This window comes from Callospermophilus lateralis, chromosome 6, assembly GCF_048772815.1.
Source record: "Callospermophilus lateralis isolate mCalLat2 chromosome 6, mCalLat2.hap1, whole genome shotgun sequence".
In the NCBI taxonomy this organism is placed as follows: domain Eukaryota; kingdom Metazoa; phylum Chordata; class Mammalia; order Rodentia; family Sciuridae; genus Callospermophilus; species Callospermophilus lateralis.
In genome coordinates this window covers 160308227-160325754 of record NC_135310.1, presented here as the reverse complement: position 1 = coordinate 160325754, position 17528 = coordinate 160308227, and the positions used below count along the sequence as shown (strand labels likewise).

General features: G+C 50.5%; 1 protein-coding gene across 1 annotated transcript; it reads right to left on the bottom strand.

Moving 5' to 3' along the window:
* Positions 1-8538: 8538 nt before the first annotated feature.
* LOC143401628 (butyrophilin subfamily 2 member A2-like) lies at positions 8539-15818 on the bottom strand. Its single transcript, XM_076859290.2, is given in 9 exon segments — positions 8539-8779; positions 8782-9186; positions 10553-10579; positions 10671-10691; positions 11051-11272; positions 11633-11914; positions 14033-14380; positions 15153-15282; positions 15613-15818. Coding segments are annotated over 8 exon segments (1575 nt in total). The 5' UTR covers positions 15235-15282; positions 15613-15818; the 3' UTR covers positions 8539-8591.
* Between the last annotated feature and the right edge of the window lie 1710 nt (positions 15819-17528).

Genomic DNA, 17528 nt, shown 5'->3' with positions numbered 1-17528 from the left:
AGGAGAAAATCGTTGCCACCTGCACCTCAGATAGGGTGTTAATCTCCAGGATACACAAAGAACTCAAAAAAGCTTAACATCAAATAAATAAGTAACCCAATCAATAAATAAATGGGCAAACAGATACTGCTCAGAAGAAAAAATACAAATGGTCAACAAATACATGAAAAAATGTTCAAGGTCTCTAGCAATTAGAGAAATGCAAATGAAAACTACACTGAGATTTCATCTCATTCCAGACCGAATGGCAGTTACCAAGAATAAAAGTAACAATAAATTTGGTGAGGATGTGGTGAAAAAGGCACACTCATACATTTCTGGTGGGACTGTAAATTGGTGCAACCACTTTGGAAAGCAATATGGAAATTCCTCAAAAAACTAGGAATGCAACCACATTATGATCCACTATCTCACTTCTCTTTTTATATCCAAAGGATTTAAAATCAGCATAATACAGTAACATAGCCACATCAATGTGTATAGCAGCTCAATTCACAATAGCTAAGCAATGGAGCCAACCTGGGTGCCTCTCAATAAATGAATGGATAAAGAAAATGTGGTGTATGTATACACAGTGGAATATTACTCAGCCATAATTAAGAATGAAATCATGGCATTTGCTGGTAAATGGATGGAACTGGAGAATATAATGCTAAGTGACATAAGCCCATTCCCCAAAACCAAAGGCCAAATGTTTTCTCTGATACACAGATGCTAATACACAATAAGGGAGGATGGGTAGGGGAAGAATAGAAGTTCAATAGATTAGACAAAGGGGACTGGAGGGAGGAAATGGGGGATAGGAAGGACAGTAGAATGAATCTCACAGTTTTCCTATGTACATATATGAAAGCACCACAGTGAATGCCATCATCCTGTACATCCGTAAGAATGGGGTCCTAATTAGAATAAGATATATCCCATGTTTGTATAATAATATCAAAACAGATTGTCACATACAACTAAAAAGGACCAATTAAAAAAAAAAAACTGTTTCATATTTAAGTAACAAAAACTACTGTTTCCTGGTCATGTCTTGTTACCTCCAATAACTAAGTCTCCAGGACCCTCCCTTATCACCAAAACTATGTCACAACCCCATCACCCCAATTGCCCAAACATCAAGCCCCTCACAAAACTCGATGGGGACTATTCAAAGGATAATGAGCTGATTGAGGAGGGTCAGGATATTGAGACAACAACAGCAAGTGACTCAATTTCCTTAAAAGCTCCTACTCTCAAAGTGCCACAGCATCCTCTTGGAGGTGGTCCATGCAGCTCCTACAGTCAGAAGTCAGAAGGTGGACTGGGCTCAGGACCAGCCTCAGCACCTTAACGAGGCCCTAACCAAATGGCCTGGAAATGCAGATGTAGCTCAGATTCACAGTATCTCTGGGTTCATCCTCTAGTCTCCATATACAGAGAAGTTGGATCGAGCGGGACTGACCCCAGAAAGCAGGAGGGGCGCGGCAAACCTCTCCCCTTCGAGAGGGCCCAGTCTCTCCCTTGAGTGTCCCCTTTCCCTTCTAATAAACTCTTGTCTGTCACTCTGAGGGACAGATCTGAAGTCTGACCCCATCGCCGGAGGGCGTTTCGTTCCAAAGGCCCGGGCTCGGCAACACTGCTGTGCGTAATTATAATGCACGAATGAAGACATTTTGAAAGTTGATTTAGGGAGCAGAGTGCTTGCCTCGCATGCACAAGGTCCTGGGTTCTAATCCCCAGCATCATTAAAAAACTAAGAGGCAGCACTTTTTGAACACAGAGGGCCAGCAGACGGGTAAGACCCTCGCAGCTTCCTCACTCGGGCTGTCCAGCTCTGCAGGAGCGCACTCCCGCCGCCTCCGCGCGAGCCCACCCGGCCCGCTGCCCTGGCTGGGGTCCTTCCCCACTCACCCCCGGAACTCCATCTGCAGGTCGCGGCCCCCGGGCGAGGTAGCCCATAGTGCGGCCGGAGGAAACAAGGACCTGAGGCAAACTTGGCAGAGTTGAACTAGGCAGGGCACGACTCGGAGCGGAGCCGGCCGGGGAGCTCCGAGCGCCGCGAGGACTAGGGCAGCCGCAGCGCGCCGAGAGACCCGCCAGGCCGAGCCCGCCTTCAGCCAAGGCTGCGTGTGATTGGCTGGAGCTTGGCTGCTGTGATTGGCTGAGAAAGCGGTATCCTGGGGGCTGTGATTGGCTAAGAGACTACGGTCACCAGAATGAACGGCTATTAAGTTCTCGTTACGTAGTAAGTTAGGTTGCAGATCCTTACGTAAGGACTCGGTACGGGGGCACCCTGAGGCCAAACTTCGTGTAATTTTGCCCATCCTTCCTGTGGTTCAGGGGCGGTGGTGCAAAGGAAAGGAGATCGAGAAAGAAGCTGAGAAACAGTACCGGCCTTCTTCCTGGACAAATCAGGGTTTTGTATGTGTATATACTCAGCTCATTGAACCCGGGGGCGCTAACCGCTGAGCCACACCCCCAGCCCTCCTTATTTATAAGGCCTCTGGATCCCTCAGCTGTGCCCCCGGCGCCGCTGATCAGGATTGCTTTACATCCACCTGCTTTATGTGTTACGCTAGGCACAGCAAAAACGAGTAGGAGAAGATTTCAGTGGGTGAAGAGAGGAAGAGTCATTGATTAAAACGACTCTGCAGTTTTCTGTTTTCCCCTTGCACGCGCCTGGGCACGTGCAGGAGGTCACACCTTCTACAGCAGAGCCAGAGGACAGGACTAAAGCCGTGAGAGCAGCCCCGTCCACCTATCTCAGTACTTCCAAAGTTCAAGTCTTAGCTCCACCACATTATGTGGTTTTACCGTTTCCAGAGGCAATGCTACCAGTGATTTTTTGGTAAGTTTTTCCATAAAGCTATCTTGGGTGTTGCTGAGATCTTCATTTACCTATGGCTCCTTGTTTGTGCCGCATTATGTCTCCATATATTTCTGATTCTCACTCTGCCAGTGTAGTGTGCCCTGAGGTTAAACTTCAGGTAGACTGTGAATGGTGTCTTTGTAAGGGGTCCTTGGGACAAACTGTCACCTTGCACTCAGGACTTTTATTTGAATAAACAAACCAAAAATAAGTCCTCACTTTATTTAGGTCATAAAACAGACCCCTGAAGTCATTAAATCTCCCAGGACTTAGCTGTTATCTTGATTGATGGAAGTTTCTATCACAACCATTTTAATTTCAGCTGTGTGGAAGGGATGGCTGGGTTACTTGTGTTCAGTGTTCTCAGTAATAACCACCTCCCCCTCTCCTTATTGCCATCTGCTCATGCCTCTTACACAGGGGAGGCCAAGGGGCTGAATTTGACCCAATGGTTTGAGGGTGGCAGTTGTGCTTCTTTGAGAGATCCTTAAAAGAGAAACAGCTAGGAGACTCTTACATCCCTCCTCCTTCCTCCTGTCTGGAGGAACAGCAGCCATTGAGGATGGAAGCCACATGTGGAGGCACTAGAGAATAATAACAGGACACTAGGGTGCGAATGACACCTCTGTCATTTCCAGATCAGCTCTGGACAGCTACCGTCTGAATCCATTTATGTGAGGGGAAGGGAAACTCTTGTTAGAGCCAGTGGTACTCAGGTCTCTGTTACCACTAGTAAAGTGCAATTCTTCCTTCTAACCCAGTTCACCATGAAACTTTTCAAACTTAGCAAAGCTGAGCTCACTGTTTCATCTCCAGCCCCCATGCTCACCAGGACTGCACCACTGTGTCCGCTCACCTACTCCACATCTCCACGTGAATCTCTAAGGGATCCCTCAACCTTGACACAGCCATAACTGAATGCTGATTCTCTCTTGCTCCTTGTCTCTCCGTTTCCCCATCTCAGAAATGGATAACCTCATCCTTCTGGTTTCTCAAGACTACAACCTGGAGTCACCTGGCTCCACTCTATTCACACCCAAGGCCATATCCACCAGCAAAGCCTTCAACTCTGCCTTTAAATTATTAACCCAGCACCAGAAACTCTCACCTGTCCCACAGCTCCGCCCTACGCTGATCATCACCTCACTGCGGGGTTCCCGCTGGTCTTCAGGTTTCTGCCTGCCCTCCTCTACCATAGCCCAGGCCCAGCCAAGCATCTGAAACAATTTCTGAGTCAGCAGTCAGAGCCCAACCCTTCTCTGCTGGACACTCCAGTGACTGCCCTCCAGAGGCCACCAAGGCCTGTGCATGTGATCTGCCCCCAAGCCTCTGACAGGCCACCTCCTTGCTCCTGGGCACTTCCTGTCTGCAGCCCCAGCAGGCTCTTTGTACCTCTGCACCACCTGGGAGCCCCTGCCTCTGGGCTTTGCTGCTGCTACGTGGGGTGATTTTTTCCCCCTGGAAATTGTTATGGTTTGCTCCCCTACTTCACCATCCTGTTTTAAATTCCAACTTTGATGTCCCTTGCCCTAGTTTATTTATCTCTCAAGTGCTGGTCATCACCATATACCCTGGCCCTGTAATGCCAGATTCCTGGGACCCCAGTAGACCTCCAGGAGCCGAATCTGATGCAGTCACACAAGAGTCTTTATTGCAAGCTCCAGCCTGGACTCACAACTGTTCCGTTCCCTATGCAGCAGTCCCAGGGAGTGAGTCCTGGTCCTTTGTTAAGTGAGATTTTATAGGTTTTTTGGGGGATACTCTATGCGTCACAACATCACACAGCAAATCATTCCACTCCGCGGGAAAGTCAAACAACGACTCTTAACATTGATTAGCACATTCACTGGCGGAACAAGTTGGGTAGGGGTGATTGGTTAGTACAAGAGGGGGATTCCTTTGAACTGATTGGTTTAGGCCACGAGGAGAGTACGTGCTGAACTACATGGTTTCCCAATATGTTATCAACCTCCATAAACTACTTGGGGTCATCTGGCATCCCAGGTATTTCCCTGTCTCATGCTGATTGGTGGTTACTAGGGGGTTGCTATGGGTCCTCACCTAGCATGAGTCAGGGACACCTGGCGCAGCAGATCTCTCCTGTTATTTGCAGACAAACAATTCAGCAGGGTGGGAATGTGCCTAGGAGTGCTCTGTGGGTTTTTCCAAGGACAAGGGTCCCGCCCCCTTCCTTAGGACAGGCCTTGAGGTAGAAGCTGGTTTCTCAAAAATGGAGTCACATCAGTTTCTCATCAGGTCACTGAATATCCTGTGTCTGTCTCCTCCACAAGCTTGGTCTCTGTGACCTGGGTGTTCTGCTCTCTTCACTTCTGGGCCCAACATCTGCCCAGCAATGCACTCGTGTTGAATGCATGAGTGGACGGCATAACTAAATCCCAGGGAAGCTGGAGAGTGGGTCTGGATGAGGGTGAAGGACCAGTGTCTCACAGGAGAAAGGACACCTGCCCACTGGGATCAGAAAAAAACACCAGGAGGGGCAGTGCCTCGGGGCAGCAGGAAGCTGGGGACCTCCTTGTTTCCTCTCTGGTTGCTAGATTGTGCTGCCTCTGAGAGGTGGACAAGGGTGTGCTGAGGAGGAGCTGTGCCCTGCACAGGGTGCTGAGTCCAGGCCTGGTCTCTGTGTCGCCTGCCCGTCCCTCTACCTTTCTCTGGCACCCACCCTCTTTCTGTTCCTTGACTCACGGCTGCTTCCTGTGTCGATGCCCAGGGTTTGGTGTCCTATGGCTCAGCCTTGGCACAGTGACACCTCCTCTGGAGGCCCTCCCTAGCTGGCACCATCCACCGCCCTCTCTCCAATGCAGCCGTGGGCACACCTGGTGGCCCCACCCGCAGGCTGGCCCATGCTCCTCCTTTCTGTTTAACACATGGCTCTCCAAGAAGATGCAGGTCTGTGTCCACGGCTGGTGTTTCTGCACGGCTGGTGCTAAGTTGGTCCAGGGGGCAAATGGGCATCTGTGCTGTGGGTTAGAGGCAGATCGAAGGAGGGGAGGGATTGTGTCTTATGCTGTTTAGTGAACAGAATTGGGTTCATGTCTAGTGTCAATAAACACTTAAAATTTATTAATTTTTGTTAGAGTCTGTAAACAAGTCTGGATGGCGCCTGGCCAAATGCCAGAGGGAATGGTTTGTGAAGTAACAAAAGCGAGCCATTAAGTGTGGAGATTCCTTATTGGTTGACTGCTGTATCTATTTTATGCTAATTAGATAAGCTGTGCAAAATGTATAAATAGCGCTCAGATCCTACAATAAACCGCTCTCTTTCCTGCTGCATCAATCTACACAAGTCATTCGTCACCCCCCCCCCCCATTCTGCTGCAGCCGGACAGCGGCAAATTTTATGTTCGGGAGGCACCTTAGAGATAAGGCATGATTAACTGAAAAAAAAATTGAATGTGAACTATTATTTTCCTTGAACAAAAAATACAACTTCAACTTGCTAGACCCCAGTAGGTTACTGTGAAATGGGATAAATGTGTCTGCTGTGAGAACTCAAAGATACAGCCTACGAAAAAGTGCTCTGTATATCGATGATAACAAAAGACATCCAAGCTCTCTTAGAATCTTATTTTAGGGCAAGAGGTGTAACTCCGTGGTAAAGAATTTGCCCAGCATGCCTTCGGCCCTTGGTCATATAGAACAATGAAAATCTATAAATGTCTTAAAATAATATACAGCCCATTATTAGCAATACTTGATTTCTTATTCACAGTATGCTGCTTTTATTTAAAAATGTTCAAATAAAACTGGGAGTGTGGCTCATGCCTGTAATCCCAATGGTGCTGGAGGCTGAGACAGGAGGATTGCAAGTTCAAGGCCAGCCTCAGCAATTTAGTGAGACTGTCTCAAAAAAAAATTTTAAAGGAGTGGGGGGGGGGTGGCTGGGGATGTGGCTCAGTGGTAAACAATCCCTGGATTCAACACCTAGTACCAAAAATAAATAGAGTTCAAACAACAACAGAACTAAAAGTAAAAACAATACATACACTGCGACAGACTGAATGTTTTGTGTCCTGCCAAAATTCATGTGTTGAAATCTAATCTGCAGTGTGAAGACGTTTGAAAGTGGGGCAGTTGGGAGGTGACTGTTTCTCGGGTTGGATCCCCCATGAGGGAGAAGAATATCTTCTCATAGAGAGATCTTACAAAACTCCTTTCCCCATCCTCCAGCTGGAGACACCACAAAAAGAGTGTGAGCCAGGAAGTGGGAGGCACCTTCACCTTGGACTTTCTCTCTTTCTCTCTCTTTTTGTCTTTCTCTCTCTTTTTCTCTTTCTTTCTCCCCAACTCCCACAACTGTGAGAAATAAATTTCTCTTATTTAAAAACTTGGTTGAAAGTATTTGAATGGACTGAGACAGGCACATAAGTAACAATCCAGTCCCATCTTAACGATCTGCTATCTCAATGTGTCCTGATTCTTTCTATAGTGTGTGCATTTGTGGCTCCAGGAATACCACTTTAGGCTTATATTTTTTTTTTTTTCAGCCCAGTTTTTCAACTGGATTACTGAATTGTCTGAAATATAAAATATGGCCATTTAAGCCAGCAAATCGACTTGGATTCCAGGATTCTCTATCCTGGTTCCCAAAATATGGATTATGGGTTCCTGGTTGATGTCTGATACAGTTTCAAGCCATCTGCAAGATTAATATCCCTTTCCTAATAGTAATAAGGCATTTCCTGTTGCTCTCACTCTAATTCTCTCACCAGTGTAGACTGTAGCTTTCTAGATCCTGTATGATATCCCGGCAAATTAAATGCAAAGGCAAATATGACAATTTTGCCATCTTATTAAGCCATACATTAGATGTGCAATAATTTAAATAATTCCACAATTCTCAATAAAATCTATTTTTGCTTAGGAAGTAAGTTATTTTTCTTAAGAGAGGCTATTTATGTTTACCCATGGTTGGTTTATTCTTGTTTTTTTTAATAATAAATATACTTTTTAAATTTCTCAGTTTCAATCTCAAATGCCATAAATAATAACAGATATTAAGCCAAAAGAACAAAAGCTCTTTGGGTTCCTCAATAATTTTTAAGTGTCTAAAATCATCCTGAGACCAAGAAGCTTGAAACAGCTGCTGTCCCCACTTGCCCTGAGCCCTGTGGTGGATTGGGTCACCTGCTCAGAGGGACCTCATCCCCTCATCAAAGACTGAGTACAGCTCCTGGGTTGTGCAGGACTCCTGAGCCAGGCCGACCAGAGGTACTACTGTCCTTCATTCCTCCTCATCCAGGTCCAGGCCTGCAGATATGTGGTGTGGATGTCCTTGTGTGGTCTGGAAATCCTGGAGTGGGGTGGGAATGCCATCAGCTCCATGGGGCCACGGTGTCAGGGCGGGGCTTAACCTCACCCCACCCAGCTCTCTCGTTCCTGGGCCACCTGGGTGGCCATCTGTGGTCCCTCCTTCCTCTTACATCCTGGTGCATCCTATTGCCCTTGCCCCAACTGCCCAGTGTCTGGAGTGTCGGGCTCAGCCTTGTCACCTTGATGCTGAAGCCACAGGTTTTCTGTCCTTTAGCCTCTTACACTTTCCTCTTGGCCAGGAGCTTAGTTCCCAAGCCACCAGCAGCCCGGCCTGTGACAGCACTGGGGTGGGCCTAAGGAGGAGGAGGCAGGGGAGCTGAGTTCTCAGGGGACCAGGGGGAGGAGGACTGTATTCCCCAGGGTGCCTTAGGGTGGTGGACAAGGCCCTGAGACCAAGGAATTGGTCCTATGAGAAACCCCTCCTAGGGGTCCCTGGGTTGTGCAGGAATAGGCCATCCTCGGGAACGGTGGCCCCCCGGGCCCCTGTGAACACTGGGCAGATGGAGAGGGGGCCGTCATCGGAACCCAGCCTGAAGAAGGGCCTCAGAGGTCCGGAGAAGGTGGAGCGCGGACAGGTGTAGATGTGGGACCTCTCATGTTGTAGAAGGACACGTCTCCGGCTTCGCAGTCCAGGAAGACGGCCACGCGCTGGAGGGACTCCCCCAGAGGGAGGGTCCTCTCGGGCGAGGACAGGGCCCGGTACTGGTGGCCGAACCTCTCCAGGGTCCAGAAGCCATTCTGGGGCAGCAGCAGGGCGTCCCCCTTCCTCTCCACGCCGTCGGCGCACACGCCCACGGCCCACACCATGGCGCGGCCCACCTCCACTTCCCAGTACTGGCGCCCGGAGGAGAAGCTCCCGCGGCCCAGGACGCACGGCCTGCAGTCGAACCTCTCGGGGTGGTCGGGCACGCTCTGCCGGGAGGCCTCCCGCCACACGCTTCTCCGGTCCTCCGACAGGAAGAGCTCGGGATGAGCCGTGTCGGGGTCCAGGACCACGTCAGCTGCAGGGAGACCTCGGGCTCAGTCCTGGGGTCTCGGGGCCCCTGCAGACTGTAGGCTCCCTGGTCCTCAGAGGGGTCCCCGAGGGCTGCTGGGGGATGAAGCAGCTCACTGGCTGGGACCACTGAGGCCACAGCTCTGCCTCTTGGTGACAGGAGCGCGTTACCCTCTGTAGAGGACAACTGGGCCTCTAAGAAACTCTTGGCCAGGAAACAAATGGGCCAAAATGGGAGGCTCCTCCGTCCCCAGCATTCTGACTAGCCTTCTTGTGGATTCCTGACATGGGCCTCTGGGGCTTAGTTAGAAACCAGCCAGTTTGGCTCAAACCGGCACAGAGGCTTCATCTCCCACGCCCCAGCCCTGGGTCAGCTAGGGAATCACAGCGAGTGTGTGTGGGGTACAGGGTCTCTTCCTTGGTCCCCTGCATCCCTTTGACGAGGTGACAACTGATTAACAGCTGATGTGGGCACCCTTCAAAGGGAAAATGAGGAGGACAATGTCTCCCAAAGACAACCTGCTGCCTGAGAAGTGTTTGGCTAACAAATATACTTCCATCCATTTTGTTCTTAACAACATGGTTCTGAAGCCACAGTGACATCCTTTCTGGGGCAGGAAATACTTCAGACCCCCCTCTGCATGTTTTACTGCTTATTCTGTCTATCTTTTTCACTGTGTTACAATGATTTCCTCCTTTCCCCACGCTGATATGTCTGAATGTGATGGTGTGCCAAATTGTGACAATTTTGAATATCTCCTAAAGTGTCAAGGTCCACACAACATGGCATCTGGTGAAACCTGCATTTCCACTGTGTGCTTAGGGCAAAGTGCTCATTCCGAGTAGGGTCTTGGAGTCAGCTTGCCCTGCCCGCCTTCCCTGGAAGGCTCAGAGTGTCAACACGGTCTTGGGAGCACACAGGCGTATTGGACACCCAGTTGTTCACCCTCTAGTCAGGCACAGGAGGCTTATTGCCTCTTCCCCACGCCAGGCTTCAACTGTGCAGAGCCTAACTATCTCTCAGGTCGTAAAAACAGCACTGTTTAATTAATTCAAATTAATCCAGGATCCAAGAGCAACCAGTACTGAAGTGTAACTCTCAGGGAGGGCTGCTCTGTATGGATACTCTGGTAATCATGGATCAATTTTTTTCTTTAAAAGGAAGTATCATGAGAAGCAGACTGTGGGGCTGATTAAACCCTGCAAGGATTCCCTGACAAAGCTGGGATCCAGCGTTGGTGGGTCTGTTGGCCAATGGCCCTCAGCCACCTGCGGTGCACCCCAGCCAGCCTTGGCCCTGTTCATCTCCTCTGGAGTCCTGCGGGCTAGTGGGGAGAGAGCCCTGGATGTGAAGGGATGTCAGAGGCACTCACCAGCATGTAAGAGCGTTCTCCTCCATCCTGCAAGCAACAGACAGAGGTCAGTGTCCCCAGATAATAGCTAACCAAGCGAACTCAAACCACAGAACAGTTCAGGAAAGGCTACACTTACGCAGTTCCTCCTGAAGTTGCTCTGAAAAAGAAACAGAAACAAAATAACTTCCTCATAGCAGCACTAAGAGAATTTGAATTTGTATTAAAGCCTGAAGGATTCGCCCCTTCTGTAACACCAACATCGCCCGCCCCCCAGGCCTGGGCCACTGTCAGAAACCAGAGATGATGTACAGTCTGGTGGCGGGGTAGCATTGGTATGGCTTTAGGCTTCCTTTTGTGCAGCCAGATGGAGGAGTGCAACCCTTGCCTGATGGAAGAGAGTGAGCTGCTGGAGGGGGGGGCTTACTAGGACCTGGTCACCAGCCCTTGGGGCTGCTTCTGTGCTTCCTCTGCTGAATGCTGTCCCTTTGTGACGTGAACCCTCCTCGACTCCTTTACCTTTTGCTTGGCGTTCTTCCTCTTTTTCCATACATTCTTTCCTCAGTTTCTTACGTGTGGCTTCTTTCTCTTCATGTTCAGTCTCTTTTTCCATTGACAGAATCTTTTTTTCCCTGTGGAGCTTCTTGATGAGACTGACACTCCCGAACAGGAGGAGGATCAGAAGGGGAAGGATGACAGCCAGGGCCACCATCCAGGCAGATACCCTGGGCATGAAGGATTCTGAAAAGGGAGCCAGGAAAGCCCCGTGAGTGACAGACAGGACACTGGGGAGCAGTGAAGAGTTGCCTTAGGGACCTGCTGTGTGGGTTTCTGAGGATGCCAGAGAGACACACATGGCTCATTTTTTCTTAATGTTGAAAATTTGCTGCAGCACAGGGATCTTACTAGGGAAAAAAGGACCAGATTTCTGCTCCTGAATTCCCTGTGATCAGGGAAGAGGCCTTGGCTCAGCTGCAGCTTAGCTCTTCCCAGCCTAGGACCCTTCCACCCACACTCCTGTCCCCTGTCACCACTGGGCTTCACTCTCTGCTGAGGATCTTACCTTCACAAGTCGGAGTCTGCAGAGGGCAGAGGGCTTACCTGGAATGAAGATCACACTTTCCATCTCCCTGCCCAGCAGAGTATTGTTGACGGAGCAGGTTGTGTTCCGCATGGAGCTGTCTCTGATGATCACAGCCAAGGTGACTGTGAACAGGCCGTCTTTGTCAACCGTGTAAGCCTTCTCCAGCGCAGGCATGACCTCACCATAGGGGTCCTTCCACACGGCGTGGGGCTCTGGGTACCACCCTCCAGATGTGCACTCCAGTAGGATGCCCCCATCTTCATGGCCCTTCATTTCAATGAGAGGCTTAGAGCCCAGGCCTGGGGGAGAGACCAGGGCTCAGCTAAAAGGTGGTGGTCCCCCAGCCCGGGTGTTTTCCATCAGCTCTAATTAGGAGCCAGGGCAGCGGGAAGAGAAGTGGGCAGCTGCACATGCAAGGTCCGTGCATTCCTGCAGGGCTCTTTCTGAAGGCAGGGAGGAAGGAAAAGGAGGAAGGGAGGAAAGGAGAGCTGAAAGAAGGAAGGAATCCCGTGCTGGACATCACCAGGAGGCCACGGTGCTAAACAGACCAAGCTGACTTTGGGCGCCACCTACAGGCTCATGACAGCAAACACACTGCTGTCTGCTGTAATCAATTGTGGTTTATTCCCACGGAACTTTCTCACTTCCAAGGGGGTCTACCCAGTGCAACCCACCTGGGCAGGCTTAGAGGGTTTCACTTCCTACTCTTTGGGATAGCTTCTCAGTAGCCCTGGCCTCCTGAAATTCTCGAGTAACACAACATGGAGAGACACTGCCAGGTTGCCACAATCCTAAGAACATTTTGACCTCAAGACATTGTCCTTCTCTTCTCTTTAGGGTTTCACTTTGCCTGGCCAAGCAGTGCCAGAAACCACCCACAGATGCTCACCTCCATAGGACCTGCTGTTTTCCGGAGAGTGGATAAAGTGATCCTGCAAAGTCAGCCAGTTCAGAGATGCTGCCTTCCCACAGGCTGACAGTCAGGTGCCTTTGAATGTACCTCCCAACAGTCACCTGTTAGGAAGACCTCAATGCACCTGAGACACTTAAAATGACAGTATCCCTTCCTCAGTGTATGCCACCAGAACATCCCGAGAAATCCAGACTCTTCCAACTATATTCCATCTTTAAATTAGAGTCATTGATGGAAGAGAGTTCTAGGTGACAGGAGGGTGCAGACACATGGTCCTGGAGCCCTCTGTCCTGTTAATCATGTGTCAATCAATGATCATTCGAACTTCAATTGAATAATTCCCTTGTTAAATTCACCCAGAAAATTATATTAAGGCCAGGAAATTAAAGCACTCATGTAAATACAGTGCTTTTTGCTCAACTTGATTTTTTTGTCAAGGAAAAAAAAAAAGCTGTAGATTTTAAAGACTTACACAGAAACAAGACTTAAAAATGACTCAGAAATTTGGAGATAATGATACAAAACATTCCATGGAGTTTGATAAGCACAAGACAGTAGTCTAGGGGACAGATCACCCAGCCAATCAACCCAACAAACAAAAAATCAAGGGAAAAACAAGCAAACAATCCTATGGCAAGAGCGAGCAGGAAAAGAGTGGAGTTTCCAGCACCCAGGTGGCCAACAGCGGAACTGCCCTCAGGCAGGGCCAAAGGGTCAGCAGAATCACCTTCCCCATTGTGCAGTGTCAGGAAGAAACGAGGCTTCCCTTACAAGCCAAACAGATGGGGTCTTTTACCAGTTACCATTTGGCCCAAAACTCCCTTCCTCAGGTCTAGTGAATGGAAATGCCAACATTGATTCCTCTATGTCTCAAAGGCCCTTCCAGTCATCAGATCTTTATTTGAAAACATAATGCACTGATGCTGAGGAGTGATGTCATTAATACACTCCCAGAAATCCCAGTTCATCCCCACCTTCATGCTGGAGGCTCTTGGAACTGCTCCTGGCAGATTTCTCATTCAGTTTCTCTGTGGGGCCCAGGCTTAGTACATAATTTGGCCTCTGTACTTAATCACACTGGAATGATATCATCTGCTTACATGTCAGTCACTTGCTTTGCATTTGGGAAAAGGGAAAAAAGGCATTGATATTTATCCACAAATGTGGCTTAAATGTGAGCTTGCTTATTCCAGTTGCCTGGTGCAATTACCCACAGTGGCTTCTCTCTCAAAAGTTCATGGTCTCAGCCATAAGGCAGGAATCTGAACTGTCTTCCATTCTCCCCTGCCAGGGTCACAACTGAGCCTGTGTATGCCCACGGCTGAGCCCACCCAACCCCTCCGTGTGGCCCATGTGGCCCGTGGGTAGAAGAAGAGGAAAACGCAGCTGAGTCTTTAAAGGGATCCAGGCAACGATCTGTTGCTCTGCAGAGGGCCTGAGATTCAGAGTGCAACTCCCCCAAAGTCACCCTAGGAAAGGCAGTGGAGCAAAGCAAGGGGCTCACCTGCCACCAAGAGGCGCAGGATGGCCTCGTCGTAGGACCTGCCCTCCTGGAAGTAACAGCGGTAGACGCCGTTCTCCTGGGCGGTGACGTTGCGTATGGCCAGCGCCGCACTGCCCTTGCTGAGGTCCCTGCTCAGGAAGGTGGTTCTTCCCCGATACTCCTCCATCTGCTCCTCTGTTCTCTCTCGCCTGCCCTTATACACGAACACCGCGGGGGAGAACTGAGACCGGAACCACCGCACCTCCATGTCCTCGGCGCTTTTCTCGGGCAACAAGTGGCAGTGTAATGTGGCGTTTTCTCCCACCATGGCCAGGATGGGCTCAGCCGGCCCCACGACAGTAAACTGGGCTGTCCGACAAAGGGGAGAATCAGCAGGGGGCTCTTCTGATTTGGATGGATATTGCCATCCAATATCCAAGATGGAAAGGGAAGTGGATATTCCAGAAAGAGGCAAATTCTTTCCAAGGCCAGAGGGGATTCCTGTGCTGAGGATTCTGGGGACCAGCAGCTGTGGCTGGTGGGCAGCATACCTGGGAACAGACCCAAATGAGGTTGCTAATGTTTTCTAAAAAGGAAAAAAAGGGGGGGGGCAGGGGGAGGGCAGCGAGGAGCTCATCCTGAGCATCCTCTATAGACTCTATGCTCACAAGGATTTGATCTTCTATCCCTGAGTCTAGCACAGTGCCTGAGTGCAACATAAACTTGAACTGCCCAATAGGGTACCCACTGGCTAGTTCTAGTTAAAGTGGGGTTTAGGGATACAAAACATGTACACAGGATTTAGAGGATTTAAAATTAAAAATATTAAATGTCTCATTAGTAATATTTTGCATTCAGTAAGCATCTAAATATTAATATCTGATTGGGATTAAATAAAATATATTTTTAAAGTTTATTTCATCTGTTTGTGTTTAATGTTTAAAAATGTTGCTTCTTGTAAATCTGCAGCTCTCCTTTGTGGATCTCATTTCTATTGGACATCCTGGGCGTAAATGCAGTGACCATGTTCAGAATGAAAGGACGGATCAGCACGGCCGCAGTCCTTCCGGCTGTCCTTTCTAAAGACTGAAGTGTTCTGTCCTCTTTGAAAAGCCGATAGGAGCAAGTGGGACAGCCCTACCTGAGACCGGTGCCAACAGGCCGAGGGAGGGGAGGAGAAGGGAGGCTGGCGGGCAGAAGCGCAGGCAGGCAGCGGGCTCCATGGGTACCCAGGACAGACCGCGTCAGCCGGCACAGGCGGCGACCAGAGCCTGGGGTGCAGAGGAGCAGAAGTCAACACAAGGACGTTGGGTCTCAGGAGCTCCCCGACTTCTGAGCCGACAGACCCCTCATCCCAGGTATCTCCCCAGGGACGGGTTCCCTTCTCATTCGGGGAAATAAACTACCAGCCACGGCCGGGCAGGCAGCTTTCTGCCCCCTGGACGCACTGCTCTGCGCAGAGGCCAGCTCTCGGCGACACTCAGTTTCCTCCCCGAGTCCGCCCGGCTCCACCCTCTAACGGGCCGGCCCCGCGCAGAGCCCGGGGCCCGCTTTCCACCCACAGGGACGGTCCCCACCTGCGCCCCGCCGGCCCTTCCTACCTTTGGCGTCGACCCGCGTTTCTCTTCTGCGACCCTCGGATGGGGATTTTAGGGCCGCTCCTCTTCCTTCCGCCCACCCCCGGGCACAGCCACCGCGGGAGAACCGGCTGCTCCCACGGGGCGCGGACACGGTTTCTTTGCCTCCCGTTGGCGGCGGGGTGCAGGGGGCTCACGACCTGGGATCTCCGACCGGTCCGCTCCGCGCACACCGAGCCCCGGGATTTCCGACGGGTGGTTCAGGGTCCAGGATTGGCCGGCGGCGGTGTCCCGCCCCTTTGTGTCACCAGCTGCTGGGCGGACTACACGGAAACAGAGGGGAAATCTGCAAGAAGGGCTTTTTGAGAGCACTGGACCTTTTAATTTTAGTTTTTCTCGTAAGAAACAGAATACTGCTCTTCGGTTTCTTGCAAAGCCTTGAGATTCCCCGCGAGTTGTGGCTGCTGGCCACGGGAGGGGCCTCTGTAGAAGTGCGAGTGGAGGTTGAGGCTGAGGACGGCACGGGGGGGGGGGGCGGGGGGGGAGCAGCCTCTCCCACAGCTGGAGGGCCTCTTTCCGGGCCGGGCTGGAGGCTGGCGCAGAGGAGCTGTGGGAAGTGGGCGTGGGCTAGAAGGGTGACAGCAGGGCCAGGGGTCCTATGAAGACCTTGCCCATTTAAAAACTATTGGCTAAAACCAAAAATATTGGGTAAGATCTTCTGAGGATACAGCGAGAGTGCAAAACCCCCTCCCCGGGGGTGGAGCCCTTCTGGGAGGACGACGGCTGTGGACGGTTAGGCCTCGTCAAGTGCCCGGGATGGGGTCAACCCGGTCCGTCGCCTACGCTTTTTCTCTCCTTTCCCATGTCTCCACAGACCCTCAAGCGCGTCCTTGCATAGATGCAAAATAACCGCACCCAGCGAGTTTCCAACGCGCCTTTCAAGCCCTGAAATGCCAGTCCAGGAGGCTCTGATCTCCTTCTAACTCAATTAAAAACTTGGCAATTCACACACTAACAATGGCTCCACACTTGCCTTGGCATAAATGGCTCCCACAGCCAGCCAGCCCTAGCCGTCAGTTTTCCCTCTTGTCCAGCCTTCAAGTATACCTCTCCCAAGGGCACCTCCTCATGTTCCCAGCTTGAGCGGGTCTCAGCCTCCACATTCTGTCCTGTGGTGGTGCTATTTACGCATCCTCTGTATCTTGACTGAACTACCTGCTCCTCAGGACAGACATCCCCACGTTGTGATTCTTCTCTCCTTACAGTGTCCAGCCCTAAGTGCTGCAGTGGTCACTGTGCAATGAATAAGGGAGAAAGCTAAGTGCAAGGTCATTTCCTTGACAGCATGACTCAATTACTAGACCCACCTGACCCCAGAAACCAAGATGGAGATGGCAGCACAATCAGGCCGCTGGAGTTCCAGAGTCCTTTGACAGCTAACAGGTCATAGGAGTTACCTAGAAGTGGTCACCAGAGCTGCCTCCTTCTCTGCTTTGCAGAGGAGATCTTTGATGAGAACAAGTTCCAGAAGGCCCTGAGAACTGCTTTTTATATTACACTGATCATCTCTTTCAAATTCAGCAGACTCAGGAGTTGCCTGATGCTTCTGATTTGTACTTAGAAATGGATTCTGAGTTCAACAACTAATGAGTGAAAACAGTATTGAATGGTCCCATTCAGGACTGGGTTGCTCTTGGCAAGTAACAGAGGAGGGGGCTGTGGGGGTATAAAAGCCTGCCAGTCACAGCTTTCATCTGAAGAAAGGAGGCTTGGGGCTTGAGGCAGCTTGTGCCAGAAGCATCTGATGGAATCAGGCATCAACCCCTGCGGTAGGTGACCGGAGCCAAAGGAGACAATTCTGTCTTGAGCTGGAAGGTGGCCCCTTGACCATGAAGTCTCTGAGCAGGAAACCAAATCCCACTGGGGTTGCTGCCCTGGAT